Here is an 18,092-nt window from a genome sequence, read left to right as displayed (position 1 = left end):
ACGGTATAAAATATCCTTTGAAGGTAAACAAATTCATAAGAAAATGCGTAAAGACGGTACTTGAGCACGATTCCTCCAGTGTTACAACTTGACAAAATACTCAAAAACAAAGGAGGTACAGAAACAAATTCATGAGAAATTCTAGTACTTTGTATAAGTTTGCAAGGTGTGCCGTATAAACCAACTTATTGAATAAAACGTCAAAAAGAGAACGGTGCAATCGGTCGCAGCTCTTAATCGCCGGACCAATTTGTGCAACTCAAATATAAGGTGCGCTGTAAAATCATCAACAAAAAAGCTGCTAAAGGACATTCCATAATCGCTGGTCGCCAATAGTTTACATAAAAATTCAAGCATATTTCTGTCTCAATTCGAAACTTCTAATATTCGAATGTTGTGTGTACTTCCTGATATAACTGAATTGTGGCTTTAACGCCAGATGGAACAAAAATGTTACTCAGTTTAATTTGCGTTGAGAAAATGAGCTAAGTATTGGCTGAGCACATTTGATTAAACAAATACAAAAAAATACAAACATCTGGTTATTGTCTTTTTCAGTTAACGCAAAAACTTCACAAAATTATAGGTTGACAAACTGTTGGTCTTTCAAGGTAACAATCCGCCGCGCTGTATATAATTCTATAAAATATTTCCTAGGTGAAATAATTCACTTCTATTATTTACTGCTTAAAATTATAGTAATCTCTAGTCAAAAATGTTAACTAATTTTCCGTACTATTTCAGCAAGGAACGATTGTTTACGGAAAATTATTTCTAGTTGGCTTCATTTTATCGAAGCAAAGTTTAGAGTTATTACTCACGATTTTTTAAGGAAAAAAACTTGGTTTTTGAATATTTTTACATAATATAGGAAATGTTATGCATTCATTGAAAAGCCAAAATGCATATGCATACATTTAACTTGTCTTTATTCTTATTGGATTTTTGGAAATTCTTAAATATGCCTCAAGTTTTGTTAAATCATAGACTTGGATGTATTAAATATTACACTGAAAAAGTATTAAATCGAATGCTAGTTTGGGCCAGCTTAGCGTTATAAAATATATTGCAGAAATGCTTATAAAACTACAATCAAGGAAAACCGGTAAAGTTCAAAAATATTATAAAAAAAATTCAAATTGTTAATCATCAACATGAATGTATCGAGCAACATATTTAAAACGGTGAACTTAGTGAAATTCAATAATAACAATTAATTTGGTATTTTTGATAAGCAAAGAAAACGTGTTCCTTCGCAGTTCGAGCGAAACTATTTCCATTGTCGCCCTATCAAAAGGTTACGAACTATGTGAAATGCCCAATTATTTGAAGACAACACTTATTTCGTAAATGTTTATTCGACATCCAATTTTTCTAAAACTTCCAGTCTGCCAACCTATGGCCAACCTATAGACTTATAACGGAAATGTATAAAGTTCTGTGGATTATATTTGATTGATACTGAGGTAAAGTGAATACCTACTGCAAATAATGCAGATTATAAAAGTGAATTACATCGGGATTCAGGCAGTATTATAATAAATATATTATATAGGCACTTAGGTGTTACATGTTCATGCGACTTCTTGCTTTCGTTTTTTAACTACCAACTGAACAATAGGTAATACTTTTGTGCAGTTTCTATGATAATGTCGATCACTCTTGCAAAGAAATAAACACATGTACCTCAAACAAAAAAGGAGTAATTTGCAACAAAATTATGAAGTAAGCGTCATTTTTTAAGCCAAAGTATTACTTTTTAAAGTAACTGAACTCGGCCTCATGTGATAATGAATTTCAATTTCCATGATGCTTGAGTTTTCACTGTTACTCTCAGTTATTTGAGCGAACCAAATGGAATGTACTTTATTAGTATGTCCACTCGTACCTATCAGTGTTCCGGACATTTTCAGTATTTTAGGCCCCCTACAGATTTTTTCCTGGAATTAACAGGCATACTCCCATTCACGCAGAATTTAGTTATTTAGTTTTAAAATAAAAGTTCCGCTATTATCAGAGTTAAGACACTTTTATCTACAGGTCAAACTCTGGTCAGCAGTCATCAACTTCTAAAAGATTAAAGGGTTAGTCAATATCAATTACTGCACATTAGATGAGCTGCTTTTCTCGCTCTAAATAGCTCAAGGAATAATTTTAATTGAACAGTCGAAAGTTGAAGATTGGTTTAAATATTATTATAAATTATTATCAGCTCAAATGACATATTTATATCAGCAATAATATTGATATTCGCAACACAACTGCTTTAAGGTGGCTTTTTTATAATCAAATTACTCCTTGACTATAATCGTTAATAAGTACCGGCTAATGCAGAGATGTCCTCTTCAAATATAGATTAGGCGAGAAACTTCACCAAAGTGAAAAATTACTGGGCCATAGCGCCAGTGAATGAAGTTATAATAAAATTGAGACAATTATGTGAATCACTGCATTATTTTCACCCCGCTATCTTAGATTTAATATTAAAGGCAGTTCATCCAGAACTTAGGTACTTACGTCTAGAGGCTTTCTAAGAACAATCCAACCACTTTCGGGTTGAATTTCGAAATACTCCAAATCCGCGGGATTTGAGCCAGCATTCAGAGTGTAGATAATAGCACCGTTGTTATCAGCATCTTCGTCTGAGGCCGAAACTCGAAGAATATTGGTCCCTATACTGGCATCTTGTTTGACATTTTCCACATATTTCTACAAGCAAATAAATACGTTAATGTAGAGTATGTTAATTTCGCTTTTTCCATTAAGAAATTTAGCCAGTAATGAATACGAAAGGAATGAGGAAAATTCACTAAACATTACTTTCCATCCTTCGGTTGAATTAAACAACTGCGAGAAACTAAGCTTTGGAATCTGATTTTCACTTCTGCTATAAGTACCTGTTTATTTTAATTTTAATTCAGTTCAAATGTGTTCCACTTATTTTAGTTCGGATGCTATTCTTGATTCATTTCAATATGTTTTCATGCAGGTTTAAATAGCTGAGGTTAATATAATTTCGAAAAAATGATGCAAAAAAATCACAAAATTTAATTCGTTTATTGATTTATTTTTTGTTAGGGCGGCAAAATTTCTAATAATATTTCAAAGCAATTTGTTACTTATTACTTATAATTATAATAATATTATATTATACAATTAGAATAATAGATTTAGCTCAGTTATTAGACAGAATCCATTTTCATCAATGGTCACTTTTAAGCGTTATTTTATTTTGACCTTAAAAAGTTAAATTATAATTGTACTTTCATTATTTTAGAAACATGTAATATTAGTGGATATAAACGATTTTGACTCATTAGAGTTATTTTCTTATCTTCATTCATATTCTTATTAAAGAGTGAATTTTAGTCCTACAAACAAAATTAGTCTACAAAATTACACTATGTGTTGTACTTTTATTGTCCTTTACTTTTGTCTAAAAAATAAAAAAGCAATTCGCGTAATTGGAAAACATTTAATAGCAGAAAAATAAAAACATTTGTTTTTTGGATTTAAAGTTTTATTAATCCGATAGATTTTTACTCTGATTTGGTTCTCATGCTTTTCTCAGCTAAAGTTAAACGCGTTTAAAAAAAATATAAAAAATATAAGACGTATTTTGGAAGATGTTGAAATTGATCCGTTTCCACAGTCGCTGATATAAAAGTATGTGAAGCAAAAAGAATACCTACTTTGCGTCATGGAAAATAATTCATATATGTACTTACTTAAATAGCGATATATAATACGATAACTTATATAATACGAATATGCAGAGGTTACGCCTTTTTCGAGATTTTGAGTTATTTAATAGTCTAGGCCAATTCTACTAAATACATCCAATCAAACAGTTACGAGTTACAAACTCGCGACATACAATTGGAAAAACATTCTAATACAATTAAATATTAAATCAAAAACAAGTTGGTGTAGAAAAAATTAGACTACAAGTTTCTTTTATGTAAAACTGAGTGCTAGAATTGTTTTTGTGTGATTCTATTAATTCAAGAATTGTTAATACCGCCGCTGCTTCAATGATTTTTCATTGAATATTAATTTCCGGTTCATGCCTAAGGAAGATAAACAGAAAACAGTAAGGTCGCTCGTATTTAAATGGGAACCATATATTTCGCAGTAAATGGTGCAGATACAAAACATATTTATTACTACTTAATAATATTGCACTTTATCCTGACTCGAAATGGGACTGGTATAATAAAACTAATCTCGTACCAATTTATTCTTCAGATAAGCTGGAGCACGTTTCATATTCCGACAATTTTGAATAAACTTTGTTGATTATGTGTTTTGAAAGACGGTTTTATTTGATAACATACCTGAACATTTAATTGAAAAATTTAAACTAAAGTCTGACAACTTAGTAGAAATTTTACAAATTAGCTGCCATCATTAGGGTATCTACCCTATACTACTGTGAGAAATAGCAAACACAATGGTATCTGCACTCGGTATCAACAAGATAAAGTTATTAGAAGATAATCTAAACAAAACAACCAATTGAAATTTTCATATCAAAAGACTTTTATGTATTGTAAACATTTCAAATTAACCACACCCCATTTAAATGTACCCAAGTCTTACCTGCCGATCAAACAATGGAGGATTGTCATTTACATCTGTTATTTCAACGGTAAAAGAGCAGACACCCTCCAGACTTGGTTCTCCCTGGTCAGTTGCTTTAACAGTAACAGACACGAATTTGCCATCATCTCCTTCTCGATCGAAAACTTTGTTGGTGGAAACTTCTCCGGTTTCTTCATCGACCGTGAACTTTGTGCCCTTTTGATTAGGTTGTTGCACAATTGAATATTTTACTTGACCGTTAACACCTTTATCTTCATCTGTTGCATGAACCTAGAAAACAAAACGATATTATTTTTTCGATTATCACTAATTTTTTATTTAATTTCCTATGATTAAAGTAGTTTTATTCCTGTGGATATCCAGTATGCGAAAAAAATGTTCTTTTATATACTTATACTTATTTGTGTGAACGTAAATGTGTATGGCTCGAACGGAAGGTTTTGATTTTATCACAACTTGCTATGAAACATTTTCCAATCACAAACTTACAGGTTGTTTTCCAGAAATATGAAATAAAATAATCCATAGCTATTTCTCAACAATCATTGAATTAAATATATCTACTAGTGGCTAAAAACGACCTTATTCTACTCGGGTAAGATGCTCACCTTAATAACAGGAGATCCGTTTGGAGCACCTTCCTCAACTTTCGGATAGTATGTTCCACAATCCTTGAAAATGGGTTTGTTGTCATTTACATCAGTAATGAAGACTACGACGACTGCTGTGCTCGTATGAATTGTGGAATCTCCATTTACGCAACAGGCTCCATCATCCATTGCAGTTACATTCAGTTCATACTTGTCCCGGTCCAGTGATATCGGTTTGGAATGAAGACGAATTACACCCGTTATTTCTTCGATAACAAATTGCCCTGAACTGGTTCCACCACCTAAAATTATTATTGTTATAATAAATTATAACATGTTTTTCAATTTAGTGTTCATTCAGATTTGGTGTCATATTAGTTCCCTTAGGTTTATTTTGCTTAGTTTTCCCAATCCTAATCCTACCATGCATTTATTATAAACAATGTGAATTAGTTCAACACTAATTGCACTATGAGAAAATCTTCTAGTGACTAAACTGTTCTAATTAGATAATAAAATTTGTACTTGAGTACAAATTTTATTATCTAAAATTTGTACTTGAGTGATTTGTACTTTTTAATATATTTTAGGCATTGGAAATGATACTTGGTCATATTGATGATCAAGTGACGACCGTTTTTAAGGGGACTCAACTTTGAAAAGTTTTTGTGCTAGAGTAACATTTTCGATGAAACTTAAAATAAGATAAAACATGTTCTAGATTGTTGTTGTTGTAATTTTATTAGCGAAAACAAACATAATAATAATTAGAATGGAGCCATGTAGGAGCGTATCCATTTGCAAACTTTTTAGGAGGTTAGTGTGTCAAATAAAAGGAAATTTTTTGCTTATATAAAGTTTTTCAAGCAAATTAGTTGTTGTCTATTTGATTATTAAGATGATTTTAATAAAAAGTTTAGTTTTTAAGGAAACAGCGCCAAACAATTCAATCTCCATATCAAAACTTAAAATTACATTTGAGGATGCAATCTACTCGTGCTTGCGAAACGTCAGGAAAAAATCAGGCATATCACATTTTTTAAACCATGAATCCCGTTTTTTGAAAATTGTTATACAATGTTTTGAATGTGAAATTCAATTTATCATTTTCAGTAAAAGTAGCTTCCACATTTCCACAATTAGACGATTTTCAAGTCCGAAATAAATTAATACTGTAGTAAATATTAAGTTTTGATGATGTAAAATGACAGCTAAAATATTGAGCACATTTCTTGTATCTAGCAAGCAACCAAACACGAATAGCTTTTAATGATTTTTTTAAGATAGAAGAATTTTTCAAAACACATCGCACACAATATGTATATAGCATATTTTTGAGTGCCTTGTGTTATATATAAAAATAGAAGCTTGTTTCAATCAATAGGCTCTGAGAATCGTACTAGAAGATCAGAATTGTTTTCCTACCCTAGGCACCGACTAAACCTGAGTCAAAAAAATCCAGGGTATATGTACGTAAAACTATTTAATAAATTACCTCCACAAATTAGACAAATTAAAAGTCTGGCTGTCTTTAGAAAAGAAATTAGAAAAGGGCTAGTCAGTCTGGAGCCATATACCCTGGATGAATATATGCGTATGTAAGTAAAAGTAAGTTACTGTTGCGTTATTCGGGATTAGTTGTTATTAGTTGTCTCTTTTTTTTGGAACATAAATGCTTTTGAATGCCTGTACGGGCTTGTTGACGTAATTTAATTTGTTATCATTATGTCGTCATCATGTAACAAGTAAATTGAATAAATTAAATAAATAAAATAAATAAATACTATTATTTGATAATGGCTCCAAGGTTGTTAATGGCTCCAAATCCTCTTCCTTGGGTAAAGTGCGGTTAAGACAAATAAGTGACCACTACAACTTMATTTCATAAGTTTTGGAAAAGTCTTCTAAACGGTTTTCTGCTTTATTATAATTTATAAGATAAGAAGCAACTTCAGGCWTTAATTTATTGAATAAATTATGTAATAAATATTTGGAAAGATGCAATATTATACAAGACCTACARGATGCACGGATGGCAGAAAAATGATTTGGTTTGAAAATTTGAAAAAAACCRAATTTGACTTGAACAGCTTTCGAGCATTACGTTTAAYACGCTGCCTATCCAGCAAGTAATCAAACAAARTTCGTGAAAGAAACGTATTGATTTTATGTCATYCTYCTTTCAAGCTAGACGCTCAAACTTAAATTTGTTGCAATCAAAGCAAAACCAAATCGAAAACCCATTTGCTTCTTTTTAAGAGGACATCATAAAACATGTGGACCTTTTTTTAACGTATCAAATAAAAAAGAATGAAAATTTGTATTGGCACGATACTTACATCATAAAACTGGATAAAATATAATTTGATCTGAATTTAACTTACCAACAAAACCAAAGCGAACATTGTCACCGTCCTTATCAGATGCAACTACGGTGGTTACCAACGTGTTTGGTCCAGCATTTTCATCCACATTTGGAGTGTATACTTGCTGCGAAAATTTTGGTTCTTCGTCGTTTTTATTCTTCGTGTAAACTCTGACCTAAATCCAGCAAAACGGTATTAATAAATATATTGGAACAAAGTGTTACTAATACCAAACTATAATAAAGACCATCAGATTTTTTATGTTTTCAATCAATAAACATGTGAAACATCGTAATTCCTACTTACAGTAGCCGTTCCTGTTTTGGATGGTTCTCCTTTATCTTTAGCGGTGACGGCAAATTCATAATACGCATTATTGTTGTCAGCATCGAGTTGTTTATTGTTGCTAATAATGCCACTTGGATCGACACTAAAGTGATCGTCGGATACTAAATATTCGATTTCTGCGTTACTTCCAGAATCGGCATCCATTGCTTTCACTTTCAAGATCGAAGTACCTAAACAAGACAAAAAAACAGACGTCTCAATATAGATCGGTAATTTTCGCGTCTCTAGAAAAACAAATTAGTTCACAGGATTTACCTGGTGGTATGTCTTCATCAATATTATGAGCTTGATAGTCGGGAAGCTCAAATTTAGGTGCATTGTCATTAACATCAGTTACTCTAATAGTGAGCTGGAATGTTTAATTAAAAATTAATAGAACTCCGCAATACCAAAATAAATCGAATAGTTGATACAAAAATGTAATGACACTATAATTATTTGTTTAATATCCAATATGGCTCTAAAATGCATTTACCCGTAATCAATATATTGCACAAAGTTAATAGCAAAATTGGTGCTGAACATCATTGAAAGGTACTTTTACTTTTAATAATACTAAATTGGATACTTAACTACAGTTATCGCACAATTACATATAATGAAAGTTGAAATCAATAAACCAAACTAATATTTAATAACAACAATGTCGTTGAACTGTAAAAAAATGCGAAACAAATATAATTGTTGGCAGTACGTATAATAAATGTTTTTTCTGCAAATGCACGTATTGTTTTGGTAATTATAAAATTCGAGCAAACAGTTACAATCGTTCTGTTTATTTAGATTCGGATATTATCTATCAATGCCAAAAGCAAATGGAACTCTAAAATGACTGAAATAAAAGGTTCAATATTATGTCCTTCGTAAGAAACTCGTCGCATCTTCATTTTATTTCCAATAATTTTAGATACGAGACAGCGAACTGCCTTTGTATCCCGGCGCTCTTCAAGACCAGATAACAAGAAATAAGCTGGAAAACTTTCGGAAAAATAAGGGCAATAAATAAAACGGATCCATCATACTCAGCACTTTCTCAACGTACTTTTACGAGGAAAAATACTACTAGAAACAGCGATATGTCGCTTATGAAATACTTTCAGGATTTATTAGCAAAACTAGCAAGCTTAAGTTTCGGTCCACTTAAAATGTTATCTGGATTTTTAGAACAAAAGGAGAAATTTTACCTTATCTTTGTTTTTCTATAAAATGTTAGCACAATTCTATAGGTACAGTAAGCTTCTTCATCTAAGATGTGTAATAGATTAATTTTGATGAAAGATGAAACTTTGCTTGCAAAAACAAGTTGCAATAATTGGAAGGTCACATTTTTATTATCATTTCGAGTGTTATATTATTGCAGGTCATTAAATTTATAACTAGTCTAAAACATCTTCTTACCTCTACAGAAGTGGAAAATCCCCCGGAATCCTCTGTTGCAGTAACAATCAATGAATAAACATGAGGCTGTCGAAGATCTTCAAAATCCAATTCCTTAGCTAATTTAACGATCCCAGAAGTAGGCCCAATATTGAAAGTCCCCGCTCCCTGCCCTTGAGCCTTGAGGGTGTAGCGGATTTCACGGTCAGCAAACGATTTGGCTTTTACCGAAATAATGCTATAAAATGCAGATTTTATAATAGAACACAATATTATTCGATTTGATTATAGGCTACGTTTTAATATTTAAATAAACGCGCCCACTTTACCAACCCTGTACACCGTTTACCCTCCATTACACTTTATATAAGCTATTGTCATGTTATTAAGTGAATAAGGTTTGAAAGTATGGCAAGTTAATAAAAAAATAGAGCGCAATTACTATGAAACCAAGGCAAGTAAGTTTGTTTAAAGCAATAATAGTTGTGTAAAAGTAGAATCTTTAGAAGCAATAAACAATTAAATTAACGTGAAGAGAAAATAACTGTTTCTAACTGGGAGGATACAGATTTTGACGATATTTGTATAAATTTAAAAACAAAATAGCGCCACCATCAATAAATACTCACTCTGAATCCTTTTTCTGATTTTCAGGAATTTCCGCTTCATAACTCTGCATGTAGAATTGAGGAGCTCGTTTTCCACCCACAATCGATAGACGTTCTTCCGGAGTGGCTTGAAATCTTCGATCATCTAATCGACCATTCTGATCTTCTGCCTTAACATAAAGGACGTATTCCATATCAAGTTGGAACAGGTCCGTGCCTCGGGTTCGAACAACGCCAGACCTGCAATAAAAAAATTATATTCCATTTATTCCAAAAATGTGTACACAAAATTATACGATTTTCAAAATTATACGAAAAAGTAAATTGACCATTTATTCCTAAAGATGATTTCCTGTAAGAATTCGTCCAATAGTTATTCAATGAACTATTAAAATATGTATGGTTTTTTAGTGATTTCTAAATTAAATTACGAAAAAATGACAATAATAATTAATTCATATATTCAAATACAGCTGAAAACAAAACTGAACAAATGTATTGAAAGATTTATATTCCACATTGTACTATGTCTATGTACAAGTTTTATTGTTAGTTTTCCAAATTTTTTCGTTGGATTTTCATACTTTTATAAAATAGGGATACTTTTAATAACACAATTCAAAGCGAAAAAGATTAGTCATTTTATAATGAAGTGCTGAAACTTCTTCAAAATAAGTAACACTAATAAGGCAACTTTGATCTTTGAAATTGTGTTAATTGAATTATGCATGTTATTTGAATTTTTCCTAGAATTTTAAACTTAATCCTTATCGCTGTGACTCTGTATCATTATTTTCATACGTTCAAATAAACGCGCAAGTTCAAATACAAACTACTTCAGTTCATTAATATAATGAATCAAAGTTATTAAGTTGCCACCTCTGGATTATCTAGAATCGATCTAAAAAATACTAAAATAAAATTTTGTATTATTTATTTTGTTCTCTTTAGGGTTTCTCTAATTAATTATTTATTCAAGTTATATATTTAATTACGGTACGGTAAACAGATCTAATTAAAGGATAAGGTTCCTTTACTGTCTGTATACGTTAATTTGATTATTAAGTTATATTCATAACGCTAAAGAACTTAAGTGGGTTTCTGTGCTTCTCAATACTTCTGTAATGTCTATAATACCCTACAAATTCCTTGCGTTTGTCAAATAAATAGTCACAAGCCGTATACCCTGACTGCAGCAAACTAAATTATCAAATTAACAAAACAACTTAATATCATGCCACATAAAAAAACGATTTAAACTCCGGTAGCGAGAAAAAATATTGTTATGTGCAGAATAAATAACCGTGATCAAAAGTGCGCATATCAATGTTTTCGGGAATTTTATTTTAGCGTTATTGCTAATTGGAAAGCGAACTACAATATTTCATTATTATTCAGACACTGTCTGTATTTGAAGTTAAATTAAATTATCGCTATTTGATATTAAAAAGCCTTATTTACATATGTGTACATACATGCATATTTATTCTACATGAGTTATTTTAATTAAAGGCAGCTCTGTCCCGTTGATAAAGCTATAGGTTTCGAAATGTTAATTCGCGCCGTATATGCAAACAAGGAATTTTTGAAATATTTTGAAATCCACAAATGCTACACATGCTAGTTGGAATGAGTTTACTCTAGACGTCATGCAACTTATAATATAATAATGTTTTAATGCTAATTATAAATTAAACATCCATTTATCTCAGTTGGACTGCATGTACAGAGTTGGTCCGAATATCTAAATAGCTTTCCGCTCGTATCGTTCTAAAGCCACAAAAAAACTAAACGCAAAAGTAGTAAGCACACTGTTCAATCACAAGAAAATATTATTGGGGAAAGAAAACAATTTGGCAAAGTTTGAAACGTTAATAAATGATAAAATTTAAACGGAACACCCTAATGTTATTCGATTAGTGGATTGGCTATTCACTTTGAATTACAAAATACCTAACATTTTGAGAATTTGGTTTAAGAGTTTATGACATATTTGCATTTAAAAGTCGTGATTATATTTGCTTTCCAAATCACACTTAAAGAAATTTTACATAAAACATGTTGGAAATAACATTTAGGGGGCTTTGGGTTTTCCGGGCTTTGGTGCTCTTTAAATATTTATCGAAATTCTATTTTTTGAAAGTTTTGCATGATTTTTTGATTCAGAAATTAAATTTTCTGGCGATTCAAAAGTAGCCCAACAGCTTGGAGTTCTTTAGCAGCTGTACTAATAAACTTACCCAAAACTGTCTAAATGTACGGACCAACTCTTTACATAAAAATAGACTAAATTTTAAAGCCAAAATATTTTGAAAGTGTCTAAATATTTAAATATATCTCAATAAGAAATGGCAATTAATGATTTAATATCATAGTAAATTTGATGAATTATTATTTGCATCCCCAATACGTTTGAAATAAAAAAAATGATGTCCCGTTAAATGTTTATAAATACGAAATCAGATTATAGTGATAACTAGATAAGAAATATCCAAACAAATTGGGTGTTACAATATTATTATATCGAGTTGTATCTGCCACCACAAACGTTTAAAAGCACCCTAGGGGATTTGAAATGTGATCTTTGACTGGATCATTTACATAGGAACAGAAGGATAACATTATGTGGCACAAAGCTTTATAGGATTCAACAATTTATTAAATAATATGCAAAGGTAGAATTGTATTACAACTAAAATTTCCTTCCTTGAATAGTTACATTTTCCAATTTGCTGTAATTTACAGTTCTGAGTTCATTATATTTTTAGAAAAAATAAAGCTAAGCATTTCGTTCAAATATTAGGAAAAGCGTAGAAGTTACTATAATAATTAATTACAGGTGCTATAAACTTGAAAGGTACTCAAATTCTCCACATTTGCGAAATCAAAAAATACAGAAGAACTAAAAACTTGATAAAATAATTTTATTGGTGAGTTTGGTACTTGCTTAAAAGTATAGGAAATATAATGGGTATTAGGTGTCTATACAGATATTACAGAACACAGTACGCTTTCTTACTACTAATCTGAGATGTTTAAGTTGTTCATTATTTTTATTTTGCCCACCTCTTTAAGTCTACATTAAATTCCATCCACTACCACTTCTGAATCACTGCAGTTTTAAGATTCACTAATTTTTCGCTTTTCCCAGAAGTTTTTCACACACCTTTAAATATGTTTTCTGCTTTCAAATATTGCTATACTTCAGAAAGTTAATGAGAAAATCAAAATATAATTAAATATTAGAGAAGCTAACTGGATGCAAAAATCTACAGGTCTGTTTTTCTAGTGGCATACTCCCCTTTTACTCCTCGAGGTTTTTTGTGGTGCGCCACTGACTTTGTCCGAACAAATTTTTGCATTTGTTGTCCAATTCAAGAATTTTCTATCTCTTGCAGTTTTTTTGTATTTTCCTTCGTTTTCGGGTTATTTATTTTATCATAGTAGGCTGATCCGTTTCCTTGTACTCATAAAGCTTTTTTTCGTAAAATCAAGCTGTTTTTTATAAAAGTGGCTGGAAATTTTGCATTCAATGAGCAAGTTGATATGCTATTAGTATTGGGTTTTGTGAGAGTAACTGCCGTGTAGTACCGAAGAAGAATTGCAAATCGTGTGACACCAAATCGACAAAGGTTAGCTAATGTTGAACGGAAAGCTCGGCAGACGAGGTAAATATTCCCGTTAAAATCACATATTACAACAACCCATCATTACCAAAGAGAATTTTAAATTAATGTGTGGGGCGGAATCGTTGGGCGATATTTGGTTAGGCCAGTTACCTAGGTTAGGTTAGTTTCCTAATCCTTTGAACGATGCAAGTTATTTGCTTTTCCTGCAAACCACTCTTCCAGAGCTATTTTAAGATTTGCGTTTACAATTGCGACTTGACATGTGGTATATCCACAATGGTGCGCCTCCCCATTTCGCTATGAACATTCGTGATTTTTTGAATCTACAGTAAATAATTGCCCGCAACTCTAGCCACCGCGATTGCCAGATTTGAATAAATGTGATTTTTTTTTCTGTGGGGGACTTTGTGGGACCGGGAAGAATTTATATTGAAACTACGGAAGATTTATGGAATCGCATCAGTAATAAATGTACCATTACAAAAAATGACATTTAATTATTGTATAAAGTTGACTGTAATTTTCGGCGAAGGGTCCATTTATGCTTAAGAGAAAACGGAGGCGATTTTGAACAGCACCTTTAATTTATTAAATTAAAATTCATTAACTTTACTTATTTAATTTAATGAAATTAATTTCATTATAAATTGAAATATTCGTTACATTTTTGTGAATTTTTATTTGGATTAGCTCCGATAAACCGATAACCGAACAGCCGATAAACCTCAATTATTGTAAATTAAATTGCAGTAAAAAATTAACTTTAAAGTTAACTCGTCAGCCATCCCTAATTCAACTTCAAAGGGTCTAAACAGTAGCCTACGTTCAAAATTTGCGCAAAATATCTCATAAACTGTAGGAGTTAAGAAGGAAATGCTAATTTTTCCTAAATTTTAACTAAAACTAAAATGGCAACTCGACTTGGTCTGAGGTCCTCTACACGTCCCTGCTCTGTGTCCATGAGGTTGTGAATCAACCTGTATATACTTTGGTCGAGAAGGCTGTTAAGTACCTCGAACATTATATTTTTCTATACTTCGAAGCAAAGATTTGGAATTAGATAAATTAAAACTGCAGTTAACGAAACCTGCATAATATTCGGGCCTCGTCTTCAAGGAACTGCTCGCATAACTTTCCAGTATATACTTTGTTGGACATTCCTTGTTACCTCAATGTATTTTAATTCAGTAACATACTGAATAGCCGCGGTGCATTTCCTCTCTTACAAGTACGTAATCGTTATTTTCAAATAACTATCAATTAGCTGCAGCTGGTAATTTTAATTTGTTTAAAAATGCTCAAAGCGCTCCAATTCTCTCAATCTAGATCTAGATAGGCTAGTATCAAATAGCAAAAAAGTACATCCATTTTACCACGCATATGTAACAGAATTTGCAAATTAATGAAATACATGTATCATCAAAATTAGTACCTTTCATCAACTTCAAATCTGCCCCCAGTCCTGTCTCTGACGATGAAATAATGAATATTGTGATCAGTATCCGGATCTCTGGCTTGGAGTGTGAAAACGGGGGTGTTTGCGGGTGCATTCAACTGTACCACAGCTTGCATGGGAAGTGGACGATTAATAAAATAAGGGGGTTCATCATTGACGTCACGAACGTGAATAATAACGCGCTGGTTGTCTGTATCTGTAACAAAAAATAAAGACTTATTAAATTAAAAGTGCAGTCATCGTCGAGAAGAAATATAGAAGCTCTGGCTTCTTTTAATATATTTTCTTGAGAAGCTTCCTCCCGCATTGGAAAGTTTATGTTTCCAAGAAATGTTTACTATTAAATTAAAATGCATATTTGGATAAGTTTTGTACATATTGGGCCCTATCTTTAAGCAGTATGTTAAACGTTTAGCTTCGAGCGTCTAAACATTTAATAAGGACAAATAGCAAATTTTTATCGAACGTTGATAATTCGTATTTGATACTATATTTATAATTGATATTTATAAATATATCCGAGAGGCGTAGAGACATTTAAAAATAGAAAGATATAGATAAAAGTTTGTCCGTATGGACAGAACATAATGCCATGTTTCACTTCCTTCATGTGGATATATATTTCATACATTTCTAAGAAAAATATTTGTATTCTATAGTTAATCCCAGCTTTAAAAATGAGTTATTTGCCAATATATTAATAAAATAAATGATACTTCGTCATTTTTCGTTCTGGCGTTCCTTTTTAGGGAAGTAAACTAAAAACATTATTCGCTTGTTTTAACACCATGGACAATAAACTATACTTACGAATCAAACTCAAAAAGTTCATACTTAAAAAATCGCACTAAAAAACGGTTTTCCTTTGCATTAACTTTGATTTAACAACTAAAACCCATCTAATATTGTGTGACATCCAAGCATTTCTTAGTATTTTTAACTTATTCATTTAAACCTGCAAATACAGTTATCATATTTTCTTATTGCAAATGAGGACCTTACATGAATATGTCAAGAAATATTTATCCCGCATTATAAGCATTAGAGTCGAATTTATGAATGCTCAAAGTACTTTGCATGTAGATAGCGAAGCATTTTTGGAATTTCGTTTTCATTCGCTTTAATTGTTTGTTAATTTTGCATTGACATCTTATCATGTTACTACCTTACTTATTTCTTTATTACGTATTTTATATGTAGATGCATTAGTCGTAAACCATATCCAACGCTCCACATAAATGAAAATAAATGCTCTTTTCTCATATAGTAAGTAAACATTTATAATTACACAATCTTTTTAACAATAATAAATATCACAACATATTTTCAATATAAATGCATATCTAACAAATTATTTCTGCTTAAATATATTCAAAACACGTCCGATTTTATCAGGGCAGCCCTAATAGCTTAACACACGTTGTGAATGTTAACAATGCAGGTAAAAACTTTCGTTGATTAAAAGTTAGTTTTTTACACCCTTTCCTTCTTTAGCTACCCTTTCTTTTCAACCGTATTTAATTGAAAGGACATAAGCGAAGTGTAGTTAATTAGGTTATACCGTTATAAACAATGTGCATGTTCAATTAGTAAGCTGGCTTTAAACATTGCAGTATATGCAGAAAGTAATTTGATGCTGGAACGAAACATATTCGCAATCTTACAGGGTCGGAATTTTTTAGATCACTCACCCATCAATCAATAAATTGAAAAACTGTAAAAAAACAGTCGTGGCAGTAGATAGTAAAAGCTTTAGCGACCCATAATAAACATTTTTTCTGAACCATTTGCTATGCTCCAACCCTTTTCTAAATTATATCAGACAAAGTCCTATAATAGCAGCCCTCAGCAGACCTTTTTAAAACCTTAAAAACTGACGGTTCACATTTCCGGTCTTTTATATGGGGTCAAACGGTGAGCTCGAATTAGTTAAACAGGGGTTGAAATCGCAACCAAACACCTGGGGAATAAAGAGCTTTAGAAGTAACTCACGTGCCACCGTTTAAATTGTTAAATAATGTTTTGTGGTAAGAAAAGGTCCTTAATATTCCCCATTAACATACCTGTCCGATGTAATATATGGAGATATAAACCGTTACAGATTGACACTACATAAATTAAATCTTGTGCGTTTCCTTCATTTGTACAGGGTTGGCCATATTGGACATTTTTAAATGGAAACTCCTATTTTAATTCCAGATAGGCAAAAACTGATGGCGGTGCCTGAGCCCATTGAGTGTCCAATTTAAAAATGATTTTTTTTTTATTAATAACTAGGAAAATATTTCCTTACCGCAAATAAAACATTATCGGATACTTCGTGAAAACATGCTTTAAAAGTGTTTCTGAAGAAAGTTTAAAAATCACAGAAAAAGAGTTAGAGAGCATTTACAAAATTGCAGATTTCTAGAAAAGACCCTGTATCTCTAAAATTGTTAGAGATATTGACATACGGGTTTCGTGATTAATTTTGTCATAAAAATCGAGGCTCAGACACCGACATCAGTTTTGTTTAAGCGGTATCGAAATAGGAGTATCCATTTATGTTCTCGATTATGTTCCCCCATGCTATTCCAGGACTTGTTTTTTTAGTTTAATTTTTGGTGACATACTTTTTGTTATATTGGCATTAAAGCTTTCGAATACCCTTCCCTGGATAGAAAAACCCATTGTAAAGATACTAACGTAATAATAACTTAAAAATTAATTGTTGTTCAAAATTGTAAAAAATATGTAAATAATAAAGTTAATTTTACACAGCGTCATATCTTTTACCCAAAATAAACCAAACTCCTGAACATTGTCCATCTTAGATCTATAGCCGTAACGTTAGTACGTAACGTAACAATTATTTTCCTCTTTAGATAATTTAATAAAAATGAACTTCAAAGCTATATTTTACAACGCAACAACACATATACTTACATTTCAGTCCTATGGGAGAGCCAGCAATGAAAAAGAAAAAAAGAATTAATCTTGGTTCAGCGTGAAATACAATGGTGCATAACAATTAGGTTAATTTTTTCCAGTTATCCAGGAATTTTTGGCCCGGAAAAATAAAGAAAATCGTTTAAATAAATGCAACTGGAACTAATTTTAAGTTGCTATGTTTT

General features: G+C 31.4%; 1 protein-coding gene across 4 annotated transcripts in view; it reads right to left on the bottom strand.

Moving 5' to 3' along the window:
- Nucleotides 1-18,092, bottom strand: part of LOC109534593 (neural-cadherin) — a gene marked incomplete at its 3' end in the record, with an annotated part of 562,228 nt that overhangs the window by 434,393 nt on the left and 109,743 nt on the right. For 3 of the 4 annotated variants that reach the window (XM_048664694.1, XM_048664697.1, XM_048664696.1), the window contains 10 exon segments: nucleotides 2,518-2,709; nucleotides 4,603-4,875; nucleotides 5,214-5,497; nucleotides 7,580-7,736; nucleotides 7,868-8,079; nucleotides 8,165-8,258; nucleotides 9,308-9,524; nucleotides 9,916-10,134; nucleotides 14,956-15,175; nucleotides 17,905-17,913. In XM_048664694.1, the coding sequence (XP_048520651.1) occupies nucleotides 2,518-2,709; nucleotides 4,603-4,875; nucleotides 5,214-5,497; nucleotides 7,580-7,736; nucleotides 7,868-8,079; nucleotides 8,165-8,258; nucleotides 9,308-9,524; nucleotides 9,916-10,134; nucleotides 14,956-15,175; nucleotides 17,905-17,913 (1,877 nt within the window). 4 annotated transcript variants of the gene reach the window in all.

The sequence above is a fragment of the Dendroctonus ponderosae genome, unplaced genomic scaffold (genome assembly GCF_020466585.1).
Source record: "Dendroctonus ponderosae isolate FM_Combo_2020 unplaced genomic scaffold, Dpon_F_20191213v2 Dpon_F_20191213_3, whole genome shotgun sequence".
In the NCBI taxonomy this organism is placed as follows: domain Eukaryota; kingdom Metazoa; phylum Arthropoda; class Insecta; order Coleoptera; family Curculionidae; genus Dendroctonus; species Dendroctonus ponderosae.
The sequence above is the reverse complement of the archived record's forward strand: the minus strand, read 5'-3'. Positions and strand labels throughout refer to the sequence as shown.